Source organism: Chaetura pelagica, unplaced genomic scaffold (genome assembly GCF_000747805.2).
Source record: "Chaetura pelagica isolate M959 unplaced genomic scaffold, ChaPel_1.0 scaffold207, whole genome shotgun sequence".
Lineage (NCBI taxonomy): Eukaryota > Metazoa > Chordata > Aves > Apodiformes > Apodidae > Chaetura > Chaetura pelagica.
Window position 1 is genome coordinate 3,924,945 of NW_009953929.1, and position 24,318 is coordinate 3,949,262.

A 24,318-nucleotide genomic window follows, 5' to 3' on the forward strand; every position below is an offset into this window, starting at 1 on the left:
TTCCCTAATGATTAACATACCAAAAAAAGTTTAAAAATCAGAAGGGAAGTGAGCTCCTCAGTAGAAAACTCATCATAGGAAAAAAACTCCCCAACTCTAGTCCTTGGTAGGATTCAAGCAACTGGGCCACCCAAAGGAGGTCACTGAAGGGACACAAACACTGCAGCTGCACTACAGCTGTCATTGAGATGATAGGAAGGTTCATTATAGTCTGGTAAGTAATCTAGCAGCATGGGGATAGCTGAAGTACCATATAACTTCACATGTATACCATCACAAATTTCAGTTATGGTTTTTACTGTCCTGTTAATGTCAAGCTATTTATAAATATTACACTATTTTTCTTCTTATATAATTAAAATGCCAGTTTCTACCAGTTCAGGGAGCGTTTCATTGCTTGTAGCCAGGTATCCATAGCAGCTTTGTATTCCTCAGAGTCCTTCTGAGGCTCAAAAACTGCTTCTATTCGCCTTAGCTTCTTTAGTTGTTCTTTGTCAGTCCAAAATCCTATAAACAGAAAGTTCATTGTGAAGCTCAACTGCAAATGTTATTTTAGCATTGTTTTAATTGATTTCCCAGAGATCCAAAGCAGAAACACAGTAAGAAATCATGACAGCTTTTCTTTACTCAACCAACAACTTTCTCAGAGGGAAGCATATTTTTAACATGTGAAACTCCTTTCCAATAGCATCCACTTGTTTGGAATCCTGACAACAGCACATCTGCTTAACTGGGATGGTTTCCAAGGAACAGCTCTGGTACACTGGAGTTCCCTTAGGTTTCATCCACACTGTGCTTCTGGCTGCAGGTCCGTCTCAGTGAAGAAGGGCCACAGAACCCAAAACTTGGCACTAGTTGTTCTCTACTGTCTTAAGATCAGCATAAATGGTAGAAAACAGCTGGTCTTAAGTATTCAGATGAATTTATGCTATTGAATCATTTTTCTCTATCAAGGATTGCAGTTTTCATCCAGCTTTAACTGTTGATTAAGTCTAACCTGAGCATGTAGTTTTTAATCTTACAGTTGTGTTACTTACATACCAAAGCAATTTAATGACATCAGTGTTCACCTACAAAACATACTTCCATTAAGCAAAACCATTGAGAGTTTGTAGTTTTAAGTCTGGTAAATTATTTACAATTCAGTGTGAATAAAACTATTTTTTTCCCTGTTGGTAATTTTTTACTGCCATTGTGTTTATTTTAGTCAACACCCAAAAGAATAAAGACTTGGTTTACAGATGACAGGTCACAGCTTCTGTAGGAATGACATGGCTGCACAAAGTGCAGTCCTTGTCATGTCATCCATTCCCACTGAGCATCGCTCCAGGCAGTGCAAATATGGGAATGGATACAGCAAGGGGAAGGCAGCAAGATCAGGTTCACCTCTTTCTTCTTCCCCAGTAGTGTACCCTTACAAATATAAATGAATCTTACAAATATCTATGCAGATACTTTTCAGATTAAACTCACTGTGCCATTTATTTACATGTAACTAAACAAGCATTACAACTGGTCATCAAGTTGGGAAACTGTGTTAGAAATACAAATAATGTTCTTGATTTGGTGTACATATGGCAACTATGATTTGTTTCTTTAGTCTACTGAATACAGGTAGATGAGTACAAAGCACTGTACAGAGAAACAAGCACTACTTACCTTGGATTCCCACAAAAATGGCTAAATTTGGGGGAGCTTTTAAAATTATTTGAAGTTATGCACTGTTTTTCTGATTTTTTTTTATTTTTTCTTTTTAATTGCAAACATGCATTATGAAGGGAAGAACAAAACCCCTTTAAAGGCATACATACCTGAAGCAAGGCCTGCTAGAAAAGCTGCACCAAGACTAGACATGTCTGCATTTGCAGGTTTTTCTATTTTCTTATTAATTAAATCTGAAGTCATCTGCATTACAAAACTATTATTACTGACACCTCCATCAGCTCTACAGGGAGAGGGGAGAAAAAGTAAAAAGAAAAAAAGCTTGTAGTTCAAATGCTTATTGCCAACATTTCAGAAAATAACTTCTGGGGTTTCATACCTATGCATAAACCTTCCTGTAACTCATGCACAAATGCATTTCCATTCCATGGGCAAGTTTAGAGGCCAGCACAAGGCACACAGAAAAAAAATAAAGAATGCCTATAAACTGGGGAAGAAACAGTAGACAGACAGGACCATAGGACAGATACGTTAGCAAATGCTTTGAAACGTCTTTTAAAACCATACATCATCCTGGTTGAAATGTTAAGTGTTTATAACAGAACCTTTACATGGTTATCACCACAACACAAGACAATTGTTAAAACCATAACATTAAACAAACCCTTTCAAGAGTTCTCAAATCTATTTTCATTACTACCAAATCCTTGCACTAGTTAGCTAAAATGCCTTCACAATTCCCTATTTTCCTGATTGAATCATGTTGGAGACCCTTTTAATGGAGAAAACCAGGACCGATCAAGGCTGATTTTTAATCATGTGAGTGTGATTACTGGTGGTGCAAAGTAATCACTCTTGCAAACAAAAGAACTGTAACAAAAACCTTAACAAAAAGCAGTCTTCAAATTGTCATAGATTGGTCCATTATGCTGTTGGCCTCCAATACCAGGAAGGCATAGAGCTGGTGTGCATATGGTGGAGTAAAGACATCTACTATTTGTTATTAGAGAAAGTGTTGGGTAATAAAACTTGAACAGTTGCATGGGTATCTTCAAATAAGCCAGCTGAAATCTCCTATGCTTTGTGATGCCTCATAGAACTTATGCACAGATGTTTTGGCTGTTTCTGAAAGTAAAATCAGGAGACACAACCTGATGGTTCCTACATGCCATTTGACTGGGGATGTTCTATTTCACAGAACAAATAAATAGGTGACATTCCAAGACTTCAGGGACCCCTAGGATCATCCTTGTAAATGCTGTGACAGACCACTACAACACAGGGCATGTCTATGTGTAGGCGACAGAGACTACAAAGAAAGGAGGGATACAGAACGTTCCCTAAAACAAGGAATGAATGCATTTATGGGATAAAAGCAACAACAACAACAAAGGTAATGGACAGATAATAAAGATGTGTGGACAAAAGGAAGGGAGAGTAGTCTACATCCCTACTGAAAAGCCATCAACTGTATCTCATTATCTTCTAATGCCTAATCCACAAGTTGAATTGCTACTGGTCATAATTAACTATAGTAGTATGAAACAGAATTTTTTATTAAGAAAAAATAGAACATGGTCATATGATGTAAAGATTACATTTCAATGCAAATTAGATCAGAATTCTAATGTTTCCTAGGCAATCCTTCCACAGTTCCCATTTTTCAGTTTGCAGTCTTATTATGATTTCTCAAGCTTTTAATTCAATTTTCTACATAAAAAAAGTCATAAGGAATAAAAAAATCCAGTACTTTTTATCTTTTCCTTTTCACTTAAACCCCAAGCCTGGCTGTTCCTGTTTGCCTGCTCTGTCCCAGTACACAACTGAAGACAAAAACTTACTTTCTCCCACCTTGTACTTTCACCTTTCTTCCACTACTCAAAATTCTGATTACTCAACTGTCTTCCTGCCTGCCAGTCCATTTCTTCCTTTGCATGGGTATCAGGAAAAAAGCCACAAGAGGCACAGAAACACTCTCCTCTCTGACTTGACTGTGGTATCACTATGACCCCTGGCTGCCAGAAGGAGGAATTCTGGAGAGCTTTCAGCTGTAAGACAAGTTGGCATGCCCAAAACAAGTACCTACTGAAATGTGCAATGTAGTTTTCCAGCAATTCATAACTCAAATGAATTTTTCCAAGATGTGAAAAGCATATTCTAGGGATCCCGGTTACCCCACTGCACCAAATTTGCTTCTTCAAAGACAGAACCAAAACCAAAGTCTTAACTGGATTTCAAAAGTGTTCTTTCTCCTTCCCTTACAAATAGATCCAGTTTTAACTCAAATGGATCCAGTTTTAACTGACATCTTCAAAAAATATTCACTCTGTGACAGACTCAACACAAAAAAACTTCAGTAAGAAATAGTGATAATAAAGGTTAGAATGACCTTTGTGGTAGGTATTCCTACATGCACCCTAGTGCTACATGAAAACATTAATTTATGGGTTTTTTAAAATACTTAGACCAATTAATTACTCACCTTCTGACAATCACAAATGCCAAGTGTTTAATTAAGAACCAACCATTCTATGGGTAGACCCTACTGCCACTTAACTTACATTAACATTTGACTTGGTAATTATCTTCAGCAAACCAATTTTTACAGTAAGACAAAAGGCATAATGAAGTAAAAACTATTTAAAATCAACCTCCCATATATAAAATTGAAGTTATGTGGAACTTACCGAATAGTTTGAAGAGGAACGCGCACCTTCTTCACAATTATATCATAAAGCCGTTTGTTTCTTTAAAAAAATATTTAGTTGAATTAAGCATTATATATTCCACTGTTTCCCGTATCTACATAGATAATAAAATACAAGGCAAAAAATGCCTCAGTTGTATCAGAACTGCTGCAATAGCTAACAGGTTTCCAGAATGCATACAGTAAAAAAAAAAAGCGAAAAACCAAAAAGGACTGAATCCGGTGTTTGCTATACATCATTAAAAAGGCACAGGTATGGCTAAATCATGGCCCATTCTATAGCAAGTCACTGTAGAAGGTACATTTTCCCCACCTGAAACGGCTGATATATTTCTACAGACAAGATGCAATTCTTGATATAACAGATTGCTTAGAGCGAGGAAAGCAGGCTGACAGAGTGTTAATCAGAGTTTATCCAGCTGTTCTTTAAAGGGAACATGTGAAGGCTCCAAGTTTGACTTGTTCTGAAACCATTTCACCTAATGGGAGAGAACCTAATCACAAAGTATTTCTACACTTTTCTAGTTAGGTATTTGAATGAGATTAGATTCTCAACATCTCTGTTTTCAAAAGCCCCATGCTCTACACCTCAGGAATTACCGCAGCTCTCATTGCTTTTACAGTGCAGGAAAAAAATGCATTAGAAACAGTTGCAGCAATTCAGAATTTTCTCTTCCTTCAGCCATCTTTCTGCCTCTTTGCCAGAGGCTATGATGTCCAAAGCAAAGTTGATGCCTAGATGGAACGAATGGTATCAGTACTTCCTAATTGGCCACAGCACAACGTGAACCAGGCTCAAACCATATTCAAGCTCAGTTCAGGCATGCTGCACGGATTGGCAAGGCATAACCAGCCTGTTCCTCAGTGAGCTGCTGATGTGGTATCATCAGTGACTACCAGTAATATCTTCAAACTCTGACAGTTAGATCCGGAAGTTGTCAATTCACATCTCCAAAGATGTTTAAAATGTCTATTGCTGCGTTTTATGAAACACCAAAAATATTTCATATTAGCCAAAAAGCTAATACAAACTTCCAGCTTCAAGGATACTTAGAACAGTGGGAGTGTACTACAGGTTCTCACAAAACACTGCCAGGAGAGTAAGGGCAAACTTTAAACAGAAGACGTTTCTAGAACATGCAGAAAACAATATAAGAATCTCTATTCAGTTACTTAACAAAAACTCTGAACCAATAAATACACACAAGTTTATTTGTAAAGTCTTAAAGAAAAAAAAAAAAGGAAAGCAGGTAATGCTCCTTTTCAACGTAACAGTAAGGAGTATTACAATTATATTTTACAAATTGCAGAAGTCCATGCATCCATTTAACACTGCTGAAAAAAAGAAAAGCAAACATACCTTAACATAAGCAAGATAACTAAGTAAGCAGTACCTGAAAGCTACGGATTCCAATATAGCTCGTACAAGATGGTTTCTGGTAGTAGAAGGTTTCAGCCCCATGAAAGAGGCATATAAAAATGGGTCATTCACAGATACCTGCAGAAAAGATTACTCTATGAGTTCAGTGAACTGTCTGTGTAGGCTTTTGAGAAAGGAGTCAAAGAGTAAGAAAAAAAAATAACTTACGACAATTACAGGCAGCATAGTAAGAGGAGAGAATTGAAAACAACATGTAAGAGGTATGTAGTATTATTTTAGCTAACTCAGTGAACAGTTTAAATAGCTTCTTTCAACAGGAAAAAGGTTTAAGCGACTTCTTCCAAATCTGACATACTAAATAATGCTGATCTGTATGACTTCTCTTTAAAACACATTTAGTGCACACCCAAAGTGTTTAGGACAAGGCACACTGATACTGCTGTTCTCGAGCAATATTTCACATGCACACCCCTTTTTTTTTTTTTTTTTTTTAAAGAAAACCCTCCTGAACTGCTGAAAGATGAACTAATTTTAAAAGTAACAATGCAAAGCATGGTAATACATTAGTTTATACTACAGTCTGTTTTCAGTTTCACCGAATAAAATTCTGATGGTCACTAAATTGTCTTTTTTTCCCAGGAGAGCTGGAGGATCAAGTGATGAATTTCCCCTCCACTCCTCTGATTAACTTTATAACAAAATATCAGTTTACTGGCCTATGTTAAATCTTATTTTCACTGTACAATTCTTTCCAGTTGTACTCTGCTAAATATCAATTACAACACTTACCAGAAGTTTTGACTTTCATGTATATAAAATATATACACACATATTTAATTTAAATAAATTAAGATAATACTAACATATGTTAGAAAAAAAAATAAATCAACAAAACTTATGGATAGATACATATGGCCAAAAAGAAAACTGGCATTTTGCAAAAGTTCCTAAACAAGAGAAACTGCATTAAAGTAAAATATTATTTTGTTTTCCATATACAAGTACCCTTCCAATTCTAAGAATGGAACCACTTGTCCAACCCATGGGCACAATAAAGATCCATAGCTTCCAAGTTTACAGACTGTCATCTACAAGATAATAAACTAAAAAGTATAGACTCATTTTAATACATAATGGTGAGTATCTTGAAAGAATCACTAATTAAAAAAAAGTAGCAATGTATATATATATGCATACATCCCAATGAAGAGCCCTGAGTTTTTGCTGTTACTACTGACCACAATGAGTTAACCCTGGAAACCGCTGTTTCTAGCAGAAAGAAGAAGTGGAAACATGACTAATGCACATATTCACTCAATTTCAAGCCCACATTCACTATGATGCTTCTCTCAGTGTGCTGCATCACAGCAGTAGAATCCATCAAGAAAGAAACTTGGCTCTTATTGCCTTAACGGGGATGAGTAGAGAAACAGTTTACCCTGTAGGAAATAAACACACGGGCTCCGAAAGAACCCTCTCCAACCACTATCATTTTGAAGTCTAAACAACCTTCTTATACAATCAATTTGTGTTAGCATCTAGGTAGTGAACCTAAGCACTTACAGTCCCAGAAGTGTTCAACTCTGTTCATGTCCCCTTGCATACCATTTAATCCACTCAGTTTCTAAATTGATACAGACTTTGTTATTGTGAGCTAAGCATGTTCCACTGAAATAAGAAGGGCTTTTAAAAGGCAAAGAAAGTCACACTGGTGGATACTATTAGTGGTAACTAGATGCCACAGTTAAAAAGAGAAATCCATTTGGTCTTCTAAGTACAGCTTCCAAATTTGCACTGGGCATATTAAATTAGGGAAAGAGACTGAATCAGTGTTTACCAATAAGGCAGTTGTGGTTCCTCCTGGAAACAGTGTCAAGAAAGCAAAGGGGAGAACAAACCCACAAAGCAAAACAAAACCAAACTGAAAAAAAAAAAAAAGGTTTTACCAACATCCCTAGAACTTGAGTATTAATAGAATTAAGGGTTCAAAAAAGATTCAGACTAAAATTTGTCTGCCACAGGATTCCTGTCTGCAAATATTGAAATTTAGACACAGCTTAACATTTGCTTATTCACAGCACAATTACTCACAGTAAATGCTAAATGGAAGCATAATCAAGCTTTATACTCATTAAAAAAATCATTAGGTTGGCTGTTTGAGAGAAGATAGCTGGGCTACCTGCAGAAGAAATGAAATTTCTCTTTGCCTTGTTCATACAGAACTTACACAACAATAAAGTTTAAGATATTAGGTTTCTTTAGAAAAAAACACTAGTCCTGGAAATTATCAAACTGAGTATGGTAGACCAATGAAGATTTAAAAAACACAGAAAACTCTTAGACCCACATAGAGAGACATAAATGTCAAATGTCAAAAACATCCCACATAGCTCTAAAATGTATGCGTTCAAACTAACAAATTACTAAGACTTCTAAGTAAAAAGAGGTGGAGATTTTAAAGCAAAAATTAAATGACTACTTTCATTTTAATGGGTTTTCTTTATCTGAGTAACACAAAACCTTTTTGACCCCTGACAGGTTAAAACATCCATTGCCTATACACGAAAGAACTAGCTAGTGGCAGATATTACTCAACCCCCACAGCACAGCAACAGCTTTCCCTTTATCTTGCCTGGTCCACCTGCCCAACACAGTTAATAATGCCAATATTCCAGATGACAACATGGAGACCAGGGCTACACTACAGTCTCTCCTGGACAACAACAGTGATTAGGAAAACCAACTTTGGTGGAGAGACAGCTATTTTCATGTTGACAAATCTGTGACGTAAAAACACCTATGCTGCTGAAAGTCTGCTTTTTAGTCCCATCACCTCATGTTCTTAGGGAAGTGGCACAGCCAGACAAAACGCTTCTGGGGCTCTGCACAGCCCCTAATCTAGCAACAGCTACATTAGCAAAACCTTATTTTCATTCTGTGTGGTTTGTCCAAGAGCTCTGACTTGTAGCTCTGCCATATTTTGTGGTGACAAATTACAAACTATTATTATTATCAACTACCACACCCATAGTGGAAGCAACTGCTTTGTAGCTGAACACGCAGCATGTTAGCTCCCCAGCTATCACAATTTGCCATTTCATGTAATGTATTAACTGGAATTCCCATAAATTCCAATGCAGGCCAATATGCTAGACTGAATTGCAGCTTCAGTATCACTCTTGTTGGTGCATCTACAAAGGGACAGTAACTGACATCTGTAAGGAAATTCAAGAAGAACCAAGGACAGACATGGAGATACAGATGTCTCTAGCATAAATGGAAAGCAAGTAGAAAGAATCCAGAGCTTACGACCCAGATGAGATCACATAACTGTAGGAAGTTACTCAGAGCAGAAGCTGAAAAGCAAGCTACTGGGAAATGGAGGGGAATGAAGTGGGGAACAAATGCCAGGAACTCCTTACTATACACACTGTGCTCTGAAACAAGGCACAAACCCTATTTTAGAGGGAAAAATCTAATTCAGATTAAAATCTGTGTATCAAAGAAGCATTTAAATATTACGATCCTTGCTTGTCATAACACCAGAACTTGCAATCTTGTGCATATTTAAGTATGTTTAAGTATTCTAATGAATTGCGACCTACATCTTGGAAAGAGCAGAACAAAATTACTTACTTGCTTTAGAACAGTGCTTAGAAGTATTGCCTCAATGAAGGCTCTGCATGCGGCAGAAAAGCTATGGGATTGGTTTCTGTCTCTGTAGGCACTGCCTGAGTTACTGAAGGCAAGTAATTTAGTTTCTCTGACCACCAGGTCTCCATCTGCAAATTGGAAGTAACTTTCCTGATTCTGTTTCTCACAGGGAGATGGTGTTTAAGCATTCTGATATGACAATGATCTTTATATGTTGTAGTGAGGGATAGAGAATAAGAACTGGAGGAGTACAGAATAAATACTGTGGTAAGACGTAAATTACTACATTTAAACATGTCAAAGTGAAATTTTTAACTAGGTTATTAAAAATATATTCTCCATTATATCAATAGCATTTTTACCTGAAAACCTGGAACAAAACAAACGCCTTGAGAATCAACAATACTCCCGGCCATTTTTGCTGTTTCATCTACATTGGTGAAAAGATCTGTAAAGATGCATAAGTCATATGCTTTTATTATTTAGTTCAATTTCTTCATAAAATAATTAGAGACAAAAATATAGTTAGACTATTTTCTTTTGCAGTATTCTTGAACTAAAGTTCTAAGGGAAATGATCAATTCCCCTTTACTTCATGTCCACCAGTCATATTAAAAATCCCTATTCAGGTAAAGACTAAACTCAAAAAGATTTTCTCGTATCTATTATCCTATAGCCTTCTAATCTTCACATCCTATAAAACATAAATGGGAATTGACAATGCTAACAATGGCACTGTAAGTATGCCAAAAACCTACATTTGTAGAACTTAAAAAATGTTTTTTCTCCCAAAGATGTTACTGTCAGTTCAAACACCAAATGACTACAGAGAACATCCTTAATACCCATTGTATTTTATCAGCACTCTTAATATTCTTACAAGTGACCAACACACAAACATAAGATAGGCCCTAATATCACCTCTTTGATAGACACTACTTATTATTCTCTGTCTAGCCAAATGTCTCCTTTCACAGCTCTACAGATATCCCTCTTTAGCTTGCTCTTCACCCACATGCAATTCTTATACTAACACCCATCTTCTGCAGTTTTCACTAATAATGTTGTTACATGACCACATAATGTTTTACAGAAGACCAGAGGTCTCCTGTAAATGTTAGCTGTTTTTGTTTTTTTTTCCTGTCTAAAAAGTAAATTTTCCAAGCAAAGACAAATCAGGTTAATCTAGCTCAATTTGTCTTTGAAAAATCCATCTTGGTAACTTAGCAGGAGTTTGTAACCTTCATAAATATCTTTGAAAGCTTTAGATTCTACTGTGTGTAGACTAACAAGCCTAAATCACATTTCTTCCTTCTTGTATTTGCTGTTACTGAGCTATATATAGTACCTCTGTGTTAGAACAGAAAATTAAAAAAATAATTAAGATTGAGTTCACCTTGCAATTCCACACACTATTTTTTCAAAACTCTTAGAAGTTACCTAATCCCAAAAGTCAATTAAACTAAGTTTACCTTGCTATAGAAATTCTTATTTCTAAACCTTTACTGCTATTATGTGTCTCATCTTCAGCTATGCAGACTTTCTGAGGCCATTAGCTTACCTTGTGTTTTGGTCCTACTCCTTCTGCAGAGCAAAAAGTTTTACCCTTCTCTTTATTCATAGAGCTCATAAAAGTTCCTGAGTTCTGCTTCTCTGCAATCATATGTCCAGAAAATAAAGGCCTTGCTTATTTATCAAGGCTTAAAGGCCTTCAGTGACAGAGCACTGGAACAGGCTGCCCAGAGAGGTTGTGGAGTCTCCTTCACTGGAGACATTCAAAACCTGCCTGGACACGTTCCTGTGTGATGTGCTCTAGGTGACCCTGCTCTGGCAGGGGTTGGACTAGATGATCTTTTGAGGTCCCTTCCTACCCCTAAGACTCTGTGATTCTGTGATTAGAGAGTTTATAGCAGCATGCCTACTTTTTATCTCCATTTAAAACTTTCCCAATTTTTGCCTGTCATAACAACTGTAGGCCATGTCCACTTCACTACTAGTAGCTAAAAATCCTTTACACTATTGCTCTGCATATACCAATAACATTCATTTTATGCGCAAGTCAGTTCCATATGGAAAAGTATCCATTTTAAATTTGGAATATGAAGTAGCCAGCTTACATATATACCACTGATATTCAATATACAGTTAAGTGCTGCAGATACAAGTAATTTCCTCAGAAGACCGGTGGCTGTTATTCTCTAGGCTGAGTGAAATGAGTAACAACAAAACCTGAGCACCCATCCAAGTCATACTTCATCCTTAAGGGCATATACACGAGCATGTATATGCACCAGAAACTGACAACTTCAAGAAATATGCAATTTTGTGGTGAGCTATGCTTCAGGAAAACCTTTCCCAGATAGCCCAAAGCTTGAGACACCAATTCCTTTTTTGCATCCTAATAAAGGTATACTAAATTTCTAGGCAAACAGTTTATTTGAACATGTTGTTCTGTAAACAATCAGTGGTTTTGAACATGAACTACTATACAGCTAGTATTTTTCTTACTTTTTTACTTAAACTGGAAGGCAAATCTTTTGATTATACAAAGGTCAAAGCCAAAAGGCATATGACTTCTATGTGAAGCAACATACACAACACAGTTACTTTTATTGATAAAATTCTTCACATTGTTTTCATACAACTCAAACCTGGTACTAGTTGTGAGATGGCCAGCTCAAGATCTCTCAACGGAAACATGGGATATCGCATTACAATCATACTACCTAGACTTGATCAGTAGTCAATCTTCTGTGCTTCTCAACTGAAAATCCAAGTCCAAATATCCTAAATCAGCACATATCTAACTTTACACTATTTCTATTCAAGTCTGGATACCAGATTTAAAAAGCCCCAAAAATCAAAGGTATAAAGGTATTAGGAAGTTTGTTAAGCACAAGAGAAAGCAAGTGAAGAGTATAATGTAACATTTCAGGAAAATAAAAGCCTATATACGCAGCAGGTCTGAGAGGCAGAGGCTGATGAGGAAATGATTGTGAAACCAAACCACTTGCAGTAAACACAGAGAACCTACTAATGAGATTGTGCATTTTTCCACTGTCCAAGATATGTAGGCTAGTATCTTCTATTATCGATAATAAAACCAAGCCTAGTAACATAACTATAACCTCATAAAATAGTTTATTAAGTAGTAACATAGATGACCCTCTATAAAAATTAAACAGCTACTTACCTATATCCTGAGCCCATTTTATGGCACTGCCCATGTCTGACATACAGCCTTCAGTTAAGTAAACAACTTCTTCCCCAATCTTCCAGCCAATCAGTGGATACAGTTCTTAATTATTTTCCATGAAACAAAATAAAACACAATGCCTAGTTAAATTGTTTCCACAGCAACATATACAAGCACTCTTCATGATAAACCCAAATTGAAACAAAAAAAGTAATCTATATTAAATTTCTTCGCATATGTCAAGCTAAAAGTATTTCAATAATAGCGGTTAAACACATTGTCTAAAGATTGTGATGGAATTACAAGAGATTCAAACAAGTTTGTCAGACCAAGTTAACCTGAAAAAAACCAAAACACTATTAAACTACAAAAAAATCACATCCAAACCCTCATTAAGCCATCTGCGCTTATGTTTTTAAAATGATAACATTATATATACTAAAAAATTATCAATATTTGCCTATTTCTTTTCAATTAATCTAATTTTCTCCAAAGGTTTCTAAAAAGTTAGAATTTATTCCCCCAACATGTAAAGCTTGAAGGCTGGGCTTTCACATGGGAATTGGAAATACTAAGACAGACATACACAAAACAATCCAACACAAACTTAAAACACAGAGCCTATTCATAGAGGATAGAAAGTGTAATATACTTTTAAATTCATTTTTCAATATGCAATGTTTCTTCTACACAAAGCAAGAAGAGAAAAGTCTCACAATTTGCCCATCCTCGTCCTCAGCAATGGGTATGGTCAGCTAACAACAGCATTTTATGTGTATGTTTGCATAATTACAAACAACAAACACCCCAACTCATTAAAAATATCTGGTGACATACTTTGTTTATACTAACTCCAAAAGATAACCATTTCCATGGTTTACACAAAGGGATTTGCAGGAAGTTATGACTTCCACCAAGTAGTATTGGCTTTGCAGTGACTCAAAAAAAGATTAAATTACCCCACTTCTTTTTCCCTTTGTCTCCTAAGGCAGAAATCCCCAAGGCAAACACTGTTAGCTTATTTGAAATGACAGTGCAGCACCTTTCAAAAAGCTGTCTGCTTGAAGGTACATGAGACATAAACAGCCACTAATAAGGATAAACCTGATGATTTGTTCTCCCCTTTGCTGCCCCAGTATGTTGAAACCTTCACAAAGAAAAGAGACATACTACCTAAAACAGGCAGTGTGAACTCACAGACCTTCTTGATACCTGTATTAGTAAGACAAGTCCTGCAGATAACTGCTTTTAATGCTAAAGCAGAAAGATCTTGTTATCTAGCTGAACAGTACATGTTCTCCAGTACTGCACGTGGACAAATGGTTTTTCAGGCCATTTTTTTAAGAACCAAAGCCTTCAGTGGCCACTACAATGAAAACTTCACACAACCCAACCCAAGAACTGTAACTGCTGGAGTGCAGAAAGCACCCAGACCTTAGGGAACTCTGCTCAGGACTCAGAGATCACTGGTAATGCAGCAAATTAGTCCCAGTAACTATAGAAAAGGACTACGAAAGCATCAAAAGGATCCAGGATTCTCTCTGCTTTCTCAAGGTGACTTTGCTGACATACAAGTGCCTCCCTCAGAACCATCTCCAGTTTGCTTGCCTGTGTCCAAAACAGTGGCATGGTAGTACTGGTGCAATTGTAGAAATCTGAGCAGTGCTGAAAGCACTCCAGTGCTTAAAGGGAAAGCAATCAGTAGCACCTATTTATATTAATACTTTGCATTTGTCTCTTGAAAGAAAAAAGTCATATATGTGTCTCCAGATCACTGGTGCCTGAAATGATCTCCCTTATAATCCTTATTTTCTACCAAATTTTAAGCTGGAAAGCACCAAGACCAAACAATTAAATAAGTGAAAAGTCCTAGAGAAGGACAGATAATTAGAGCCAGACAAGTCCATCAGGTGGCCTTCCTGAAGATGTTCACACCAGTCTCTAGTATGTAAAATAATCTGTCTCTGGGGAATGGATTGACATGACACTTGGCATGACCACAACTGCTAAGAACTATCAGACTGCTGGAGAGATAGATTTTAAATCTATGCAACATGCTTCCATCACTGGATTGTGAGAAGAACTTTTATTTGAGGAATATTTTTTTTTCAAACCATCATATATAGCAACTAAATATAGATTAGAAACTAGAACAGCAGCTAATGAATAGCTTGCACAAATATACTGTAGGGATTCATCTTGCAGTCTTAAATACATATGTCAGCTTTAAAGATCAAGAGCACTACATTTCACACCCAAGGCACTGAGAAAGCGAGGGTCCTAGCTTGTCTTACTAACCACACAGCAGCCAAAGAATATAGGGAAAATAATTTTAACCTAAGTAAAAGCCTAAAGCAGTAAAAGGTTCACAGCATTGCCTCAAAGACTTCAACTCCTATCAGACCACAACAGACAAATATTTTATTTAAAAGAAAACAAAATGGAAACCTTACAGCATTTTCTAAGTAAAAGCATCATCATTATGATATAATTAATTCGCCCAAAAAACATTTGTATTCATAGGGAATTCAACATCTATGATATTCAGTTCTGACACATGTCCTGTATTTGCCAAGCTCCTTCCAGACCGTAGCTGGTAAAATTCTCCTTGGCACACCACTGTCCACACCCCAGGTCCACCCCTCCAACTTAAAATGTAGGCTTCCTGAAAATAGTAACTGTTCAAAAATATGACAGAGAGAAACTGTGCAGGCAAATTTACTTCAGTATCCACTGTTGCTACCTTGACAAATAGCCAAATTAACAAGCTTGAGAGAACAAATATGTTCAGAAACACAAAGTTTTAAACACTAGAAACACATTGGGGAGCCTATTTCTAGTATTTAAAAGAAAGCTGGTAACTGCTACTCCTTTATTATCTCACTGCAGGTACTTCAAAGTGTACGAGCTCAGGAGGAGAATTTACAGTGATCCACTAGAACATTTGATATGAGAATCCCCTTTTTATCCATTCCTGCACTGGTTCCAGGTAACAGACCTAATTATTAGTAGTGTTACTTAAATTCTCTTTGTGAGAAGCCTATTTCAGCATAATCAAGCTCTAAATCTTTAGTAAAAATTTCCAGTGTCTTCTGCTCTGAAAACACTTACAAGCTGTTTTTCTACAGCTAAAGGCTGAAGAAAAAGCATAGTCCTGCTTTATCCTTTTTTGTACCCTCAACGTTAACAGCTGTTGCATAACATAAAATACTCTAAAATTTCACTAGCTTACCTCTCTGTGATGCAAAGAGATGCTCTCCAGTATTCACATTCCAAAAACCACCTGTTCCCATCGTCAATTTAATATCTCCTGGGTGAAAGCAGCATTCTCCAAACATGGCTGATTGCTGGTCAGCTACCTGCAGTGCCAACACAACAGGACAAGTTAGCAGGTAACTACCAACCTATGATGCTGCTGCATTTTGAAGTATTAGTGCAAACACTTCACAGTTCTGAATGCAAATACCATTCAGAAAGAAAGTGAGCATTGAGAGGTCTTCTATACAACTTCTGAAATATTTGCAGGCCATTCCAACATTCAGATTTATCACTTGATTCAAATTACACTAGATCTGGACACAATGTAAATTTCTGTAATGTTGCTTGCAACACTGAAAAATGTTATGGAAACAAAATAATTATTTTATGGTTTTTGTTATTTGACAAGGATAAATGGGGCATTCGCAATCCCAGGGAACAAAACAGAGTAGTTTGGCTTGAATTCTTCTTCCCCCTAATAGAAAGCTTAAGTTTTGAGTTCTCACTTTCCTTTTCCCTGCTATTCTGTACCTAATTATCCCATTCTCAATTTTTCAACAAAGGTGATGGTTATTAAATGTATTTACTTATGTTTGTGCCTCAGTGAAACAGCAAATTCACAGATAAATTAAGTCTACAATTCTTTAAAAATAGGAGAATTTCATGTTGCATAGATGACTCAATTCAAGTAGATTTTTATGCAACTTATAATTTTACAAAAGTAATGTTTTTTCTTATCCAAATCCTAACTGCTGATGCAAAAACATATTTTCCATTTATTTTTAGTTAAAAAAGAAAAGGTACCATAAGTGGACCTATTAACAAATGCTCTCACATTTGTATAGTCTCACTAAAGTCAAGACAGGATGGACTCTGCTGCACAATTTTATCTAGAAAAACCTCATTTTAACCCAGAGAGAGACACACTATCAGAGCTTAGAGCAGAACTCAGCTCTGTGAAATCCTATATTCAATGCTTTATCATTTGGTTACCTAGGACCTCAACATCTAGAAATGCCTGTTCCTCTCCTCTTTTCCATCTAGGGTTGTAAATTGAGTTTTTGGAAAGAAATTCAAACATCAATTCTACTACAGCTTAGTCACAGAGAAGGAATAATTTCTAAACAAGCAAGTATTACAGCTATATAAAAAGAATATAACTACAAATACACAAATTTAAGTAAGAAAACATTTTTACTCACCAGTGACATTATTGGAATAGGTACCCCAAATATTTCAGAGTCAGTTGATCCAAAGTTGAAGCTTAAAAGAAATGTTAGGGAGAAACATTAAAACACTAAATTGACCTTTTTGTTAAAATGATATTTAGATATACAAGGCCTGGGTTTGCATCACACATGAAATGTAATGCTACTGATTTATTTTAAAACTATCCCTTTTAGAAATATTCATAGTAAAAATACAGTTTTGGATGTAGTGTTAAAATGTACATCTGTATATAAAAGTAGCTGTGTATTACTTTGCCTGTGCAGATTATGTAGTATTTTCTAAATGCAATTAATTTAACAGTTATCATATTCTTTTGAATATGCCTTCATAATTACCTTGTGTCTTTCACTGGTGGATAAATAGACATTGGAATGGAAAGTAAATAACACAAAGTGGGGTTCCAACATTTCTGAAATAATACGGAAAAAGTAAAAATGTCAGCAACTCTCTCAGAAGCACAGTAAGTAGCAACATGTTTTCAGAATAGCACATACCGTAAAGGGTTCAAAAACACCTGTAGCACTGGCATTTGAGTAATCTGTAGCATATACAGAACCTACCATAAAAAAGAACAAAGTAAGATTTTAGATAACCAATTATTTAACAGTAATTGTAAACACACTTTGCCTTTAAACACCTCCATGGCTTCCATGAAATATAAATGGAGTGTCTACAGGCAAAGTCACAATGAGCACAAAAACTACCTGCTGCTCACTATAATGTGTATATATTAATTATATTTTTTTGTCCTCATGAAGCTGACTAGAAAAGAGCCAGTATTTTTGACAACAAGAAACACACTGGTTACATCACTGTCTATCATAATCTATTCAATTAGCCCTCAGGACAGAAACGTGTAATTCTTCCACATTTGTAATTATTCTTTGTTCTTTCCCTTCCACAGGTTTTCTTCAACCAAGGACAATTAGTTCTAATAGTCCTCTTTAAATCTTAAATGCTTTAAAGGTTGATGATACTGAATAATGATTTCCTTTTCTGACTGCTCTTCCAGGCAGGCCCAAGGGAAGATAAATTCAGAAGTTTGGTTCTTTCATAACAGTAAATATATTACAATATCCATCCATTTAAAAAAAACAAAACAAAACCAAACACAACAAAAACAAAAAATCCACAAGCAAACAAACCACAAAGTGTCAAAAAAGTTTTTGAAGTCTAGGATATATCAATGACAGTCATGAACCTCATTACTTAGGTTCCAGTATGTTGTATTGATAATAAGAGGAACTGCAATATTCACCTTTAGTCAATTTATACAGTAACCATGTGTCAACTGTTCCAAAGCAGCAGTTATTTTTTTTGGCAGCTTCTCCAGCCTGGGAACAAATACATGCATTAAGAAATATTTACAACTGGGTACAGTAAAGATGAACACACTTCCTGATTCCTTTTCTCATTTTCTTTGTGATGAATAATGTCCCCAGAAAAAAAAGTTTCTGGTTGCCAATTTTTCTTCTTAAAAGGGTGATTGGGCTATGTAAGCAACTTTACCCCATAGTTCATGCTTTTAACAGAAAATAACCATAGTTTCTTACAGATGCTGGTAAGTAATTTTCTACTGTGGTGGCATCAGAGACTTAAGAAGGGAAACTTTATAGTCACAATTTTAGCAGTGGTAAAGGAGTGGTGAATAAAGAGGACAAGGTCCTGCATATTGCAGTCAAACTAAAAATTAACAGAAATAAGAAAAAATAAGTGTATTTTAAAATACGAGCTGAGAACAATAATGACAGAACCATTGTTTTCTGGTTTATCATGTCTCTAAAAAGTTAGAAATGTTATTTTCCTTGTTGTTTTTTTTCCCTCAAAAGTGGGAAATTAATGTTTAATCTAATTTCTACTGACTGATACGGTGTACAACAGCAGAATTCATAGAAATAACTTAAAACTATTTCACTCAAAACATGACTACATAGATCATTCTCCGTAATTAACAGCCATGAATTTTTGAGCTTTTTGGTTTGATATCTTCAGTATTTTCAGTATCAGCGCCTGACAAAATATGGGAGAACATTCATCCCACACTGAACACTCAGCAGCTGCATAACCTTCAAGTCTACAATCCTCCAAATTCACACTTCAACATTTTCAACATTATTTTCAAAATTACACTTTACTTTCTCAACTGTTAGTTTTGTGACAGAAAATACCAGACAAAACTCAAAAGATTTCAGCGTTTCTTTACACAGGGCAAAAAATAGATGATAACCTGAAAATTAACATAGAATGTAAGATTACTAAAGTTATAAGTATAATAGGAAGAAACAAGGAAAATTTTAAGAATTAGTGCAAACAACTTTAATAAAAAGAACAATTACTTATATAATTGTATCAAGTGAAGTAAGGTGATTCAATTATGTTTCTTATGCATGAAAAAAACTTTTTACTACTAGGTATTTCCAGAGTCAGAGGAAAAAGTTGTATAAACAGGAGTAGAAATTTAGGTGGAGAGGCTTTGAACACAGATAAAAGACTTCCATTGATTCTTCTGAGGAAAAGAACAAGCAAGACCAAAGTGACGAGGTTACAACCAACCTAAGTTACCAGCCATTACTATGACTTTAGCTATTTTTTCCCTTCCCAGCTTACCTCATGTATATTTTTAAAAACCCATGACAACTTCATAGAAGTTTGTTGTGTTGAAAAAGTAAGAAAACTTGGTGCCAAATATCGATCGCTCCCAGTCAGGAAATGAAGCACTGTAAAAATAACATGGACTACCTGTTTCAAAACAAAACAGTTACTTAAATTTTAATCTCTCCCTTTGAAGGTTTCTGATCAATCATCTCTAAAGGATGTCAACACAGGTGAAAGCTGCTGACATGTGATTAGATTCAGAAAGCTAAAATTTTGTTAGGTAATCCCAACATAAGGTTTCAACATACGGCCTTCCCACAACAAATGCCACAGGAAAGAGCAGCTGGACTAAGTTTTAGTGACTTCTGCTGGCACACTGATGGAGGCTGCTCTGCATTATGAAGACAGATCACCTGTTTGAACACAATGCCTGATATGGTCAACAGTGTTACATACTGTTCTTCCAGTGACATTTCTCCTACTGCAGACAGGCTCAATTATGTTTTTTAGTAGATAAACCAAAATGTAATCATTAATCAAGGTTTTCATTCATGAAGAAAGTCAGTGGCAAAACCAGTAATTAATTGTTGTGGGTGTGCTAGTTTGTTTCCACTTACAGGAAAAGTAACTTCAGTTTTTCCAGTTAGGGCAAATCTTTCTCTTTTAAAGGCATGAGACACAAGCCATGAGCAGCACAAAATGTACCTTCTACAGATAATCTGAGCAAAGAGCACATTAAAAAACCCCACAAAAGACCCAAAACACTGCCATCCAAGAAGCACCTACATTCAAAAACTATTCTGTAGCAGTGTTAATATGCAACAGAGAGAAAACAAATGTGAAAAAAAAAGCAGCATGCTAGACTTACAGACATCTTTTCTCATAACTAATGCCCTCAGGCTATTGTCTTTCTTAGTACTATTTTCCATGCTAATCTTGCTCAGTTGAATGCTTTTAGGCCACAGCATATCATATGAACAGGACATTTCTAGTATCTCATATATTACCTTTACTCTTTATAAATACTAAGCAGCTCTAGTATGTTCAAGTAGTATCTAGTTTAGCACAGTTTACCTTCAGCAGAAGGGACTTATTCCAGGAATTCACAAGTTCAGCACTTCTTAAGTCTTGCCAACTTATGAAATTGTGAAAAGGTTTCCCTGTCCTTCTGGAAAACAGTATTTGAAGATTTCCATTTAAAACTACCAAGCATACACTGACCTAAAACCACAACAGTCACCCTTTCCAATCAGGACACTTAACAGTAGGTCAATTCCTAACATAGGGGCATATCCTCCTGGTGAATTTGAGGAATTAGTAACAGGCATAGAGACATTTTGAACAGAATTTAAAAACAGGTATGTATTTATCTCTTCTGAAGTACGAAGAACAAAACAAAAAGGAAATACAATTATAAATAACTCTGAACTGCTGTAAGGTGTGGCTTTGCAAACGCAAGAGAACATGAGTGACTGACATTTGCTGCTCTGACTGAGGTTATTGCTTGACCGAGTTCAACATTTCTAAAAGTCTGCTTTCATCCAGTCAATGAATACAATACACATTCTTTTTAAACTACACACAATATACATACTTGTGCCACGTAATGAAAGTTGCTCTCTGTGTTGCGATCCCAAGACCAGCAATTTGCCTCATGTGAAGTCCTGCAGCTAAAAAACAAATCACACCAAAAACCACATTTATTTGAAGAAACAAACAAAAATACAGCTTTTCCAGTGTAGCTAAAAAACTTACGGAATACTTAGTAAATTAATAATTCAAGAGAATACAAATCTCTACAGACTGGCCACCTACATGGCTAAAACAGTAAAACATTAGAGAATGCTTTTTCTTATAACTGTAAATAAATATGTCCAGAGCTAATTTAAAAGCAGTTTTATTCAGCTTCCCTAGTAACTCTATGCATGCTCCCAGAAGGAAAATTATGCAGGTAAAAAAAAATACATTAAGAAATTCCACTTAAATGAGTACCTGTTTGGTCTAAAGTACTCTTACTCTGAAGGGCTCTTGATCCCACAACTTGAACCAATCAGACGTTAAATAGGCCCAGCTCACGTGTTAACTTCCACATGCAAAGTTACTCATTTGCAGAATGATACACTGCAGACTCTACAACTGGTAACATCTGAGTAACAATCACAGAAAGAGTTTCGCAGAGAAAGAGCACATCTTGCTCTGCTCACCTCTATATGTGCTTCTGCACCTTCCCTTATGTTCATCCCTGCATTCAGGCAGGCAGTGGTATGAAGGTCCTTTAGCACAAGTGCTGCTGGTAGTGGGAGCATATGAGAACAGGACCTGGGACTGAACGGCTTGATAACAGCAGTATCGTTCTTCTGTAGCAGCTAGATGTAAACGGAAGGCAAAGCCATACCAGTCCTACTGCAGCTCCCTGCAGATTTGAGCAGCATATCTTGTTCCTCCCCACCTCCAAAACCTGTACGCTCCAACTACTTTCCCTGTGTCAACTATCATGCTTTCTAGACCCCTAAGTGAGCAGAGTTAACTTCCATTAGAGAACAACAAATCGGAAGACAAACATGGATATTTTTCAGCTAAAGCTGTCCCTCCTGGAAGGGCTGAACCAGTAGCAGAGTGAGAGACAAGAGTGGGAACATGCAGCCAATAGCTGGTTCCACCTTTAGGTAGTGCTGAACTACATCAGCTCATCTACCTGTGCATGGAATCAAATTTTAGCTCCCCAAGTCCCGTGAAACAAAGTGTTCCTATGTCTTCTTTCTGCTTCCAGTCATTCCTGTCCTGGAGCCACACCCCTTCTTGTGCTGGTACAAATATTCTTGAAGTTCTGCTGACATAAACAACCATGCACCAATTTGACTCAGGAAACTGCTCTGACTTGAAACTGCCCTGTAGAAAGGAGGGTGGGGCTGCTTCTTTTGACAGCAGTGTGGGCTTATGCTCACTTACATTACTTAACCACTTAAAAATTACTCGCCCACAGTGCACATGGCTTGGCCACATGAAAAGCTTCCCCTTTTAAAACTAGTCAAAAAGATCTGATTCCTGATTTGCCCCACAGAACAGGAGTTGAGGCAGCTAGAAAGGCCTTTAGGAGTAGAGGTGGCATTGCTATCCTTGTGACAGAATACTTGTGGCTGCTGAGAGAACAGAACAAAAAGACCAAAACAATCCCCGGAAGCCTACACCTGATAATGATTACTTCCCCTGTCCCCTAGGCTGCCTTCCAAAGGAAGAGACGAGACCAGCTTTGGCTTGAGCCTGGCTCAAAGGCAGAGCCTCACTTGGAGACCAGATGGCAGATGAGGCTGAACAGGAACTTTAGGCACTGAAGAAAGAGCATGACATGCACACACTTAACAAGGAGCTGGGTGAAGCTGACAGGCCAATGCGTCAGTGTAGCACAGAAGGTGATCCATGCTGGATTGCAGTGCTGGAACTCTGGAATGCTGGTATAATGGCAAAGATGTGGGAATTATAGAGAATAAATCCACAGCTAGAGCAGAATCCAGAAGAGGGAAAAAAAAAACCCCAACCATCAGAAGTTGGGCAGAAAAGGCAGCTGTGTTTTAGTGTATGGAATACTAGGAACTGTTAGGGTAAAGTACAAATAGAAAATAATAATAATACAGAAACTGGATGCTAAGAACTGTTTGTAATTTGAGCAGGGAAAATGAGAGTATCTGATTGTAACTGAGTGAGCACAACCATGCAGTGCCCTGCTTCCATTCTTTCGCACACATCCGCACTCACAAAGCTGCAGTTGAATAGCAGGGAATCAGAGAAGGAAACAAGCCTACTCTTTGTTTGTACACAGAGGCATCTGGTGGAAGGGAGGCAGACACTGGGGAAGGACACATACACAAAACTCTGGAGCAGCAAGGCGCTGCCAATGACGTGTAAATCAAGTGTGCACACTCCTGGTTCTTTTGCCATCCTAATTTGGCCCCACTGAAAAAGAAAAGTTAATCAAAGGGTCCCATTTCCCATATTGATTAAATAGGCTTTAAAATACATTGTAGACCTGTGCTCAGTGATTAATTTTCAGTAGTTTTAGAAAATAAACAAAAATAATTGCATTGTCTAATCAAATAACTTTACTAGCTTTTATTAATAATTGCCTACTTAATTTTTTGAAGCCATTACCTTGTACAGCCTCTTTTACCACTCCAACAAACTGAGTCCATAGCACTTCAGGGTCTAATTCCACCCATCCAGGACGAGGATAAAGCGATTCCACCTGTTAACAAAGATATACAGGATCATTACGATTCCTGTTTTACACAGCTCGGTTAGGTAACGGCACGTGTGTAAACTCAAGTCTTACGCATGTCTCAGCTATAACCTTCTAACAAAAGCTGTTTTGTTCGGGGAGGACTGAGCCGATAAGCGAGTGAAGTGAAGAAGGCAGGAGGGGAAGGCGGGCGGGACCAGACGCTGAGCGACAGCGGGGCCGGAGCAGCTTGGGGTCCCCGCTGGGGGTTTCCTTTCACCCAGGCCGGTCTGAGGGCCCTGGGGAGACCATCCCCACACGCCCCGGCTCAGCGCACACAGCGCACCGGGACAAGCCACGCCGGGGGAGCGCCTGGGAGCCCCAAACTGGCGCCCGCCGGGTCAGGCAGCCGGAGACCCGCG

The 24,318-nt window shown here is 37.1% G+C and overlaps 1 protein-coding gene across 1 annotated transcript; it reads right to left on the reverse strand.

The window, feature by feature from the left end:
• Positions 1-370: 370 nt before the first annotated feature.
• On the reverse strand, positions 371-23,917 carry GK5 (glycerol kinase 5 (putative)). The gene is made up of 15 exons (XM_010001645.1): positions 23,830-23,917; positions 21,278-21,353; positions 20,758-20,851; positions 19,696-19,827; positions 18,347-18,422; positions 17,583-17,644; positions 17,424-17,497; positions 17,061-17,121; positions 15,833-15,959; positions 12,598-12,702; positions 9,767-9,852; positions 5,764-5,867; positions 4,350-4,409; positions 1,812-1,945; positions 371-507 (listed from the first exon to the last, which is right to left on the reverse strand). The coding sequence occupies exons 2-15, from the start codon at positions 21,337-21,339 to the stop codon at positions 371-373; spliced, it is 1,314 nt and encodes a 437-aa protein (XP_009999947.1). The 5' UTR covers positions 21,340-21,353; positions 23,830-23,917.
• Between the last annotated feature and the right edge of the window lie 401 nt (positions 23,918-24,318).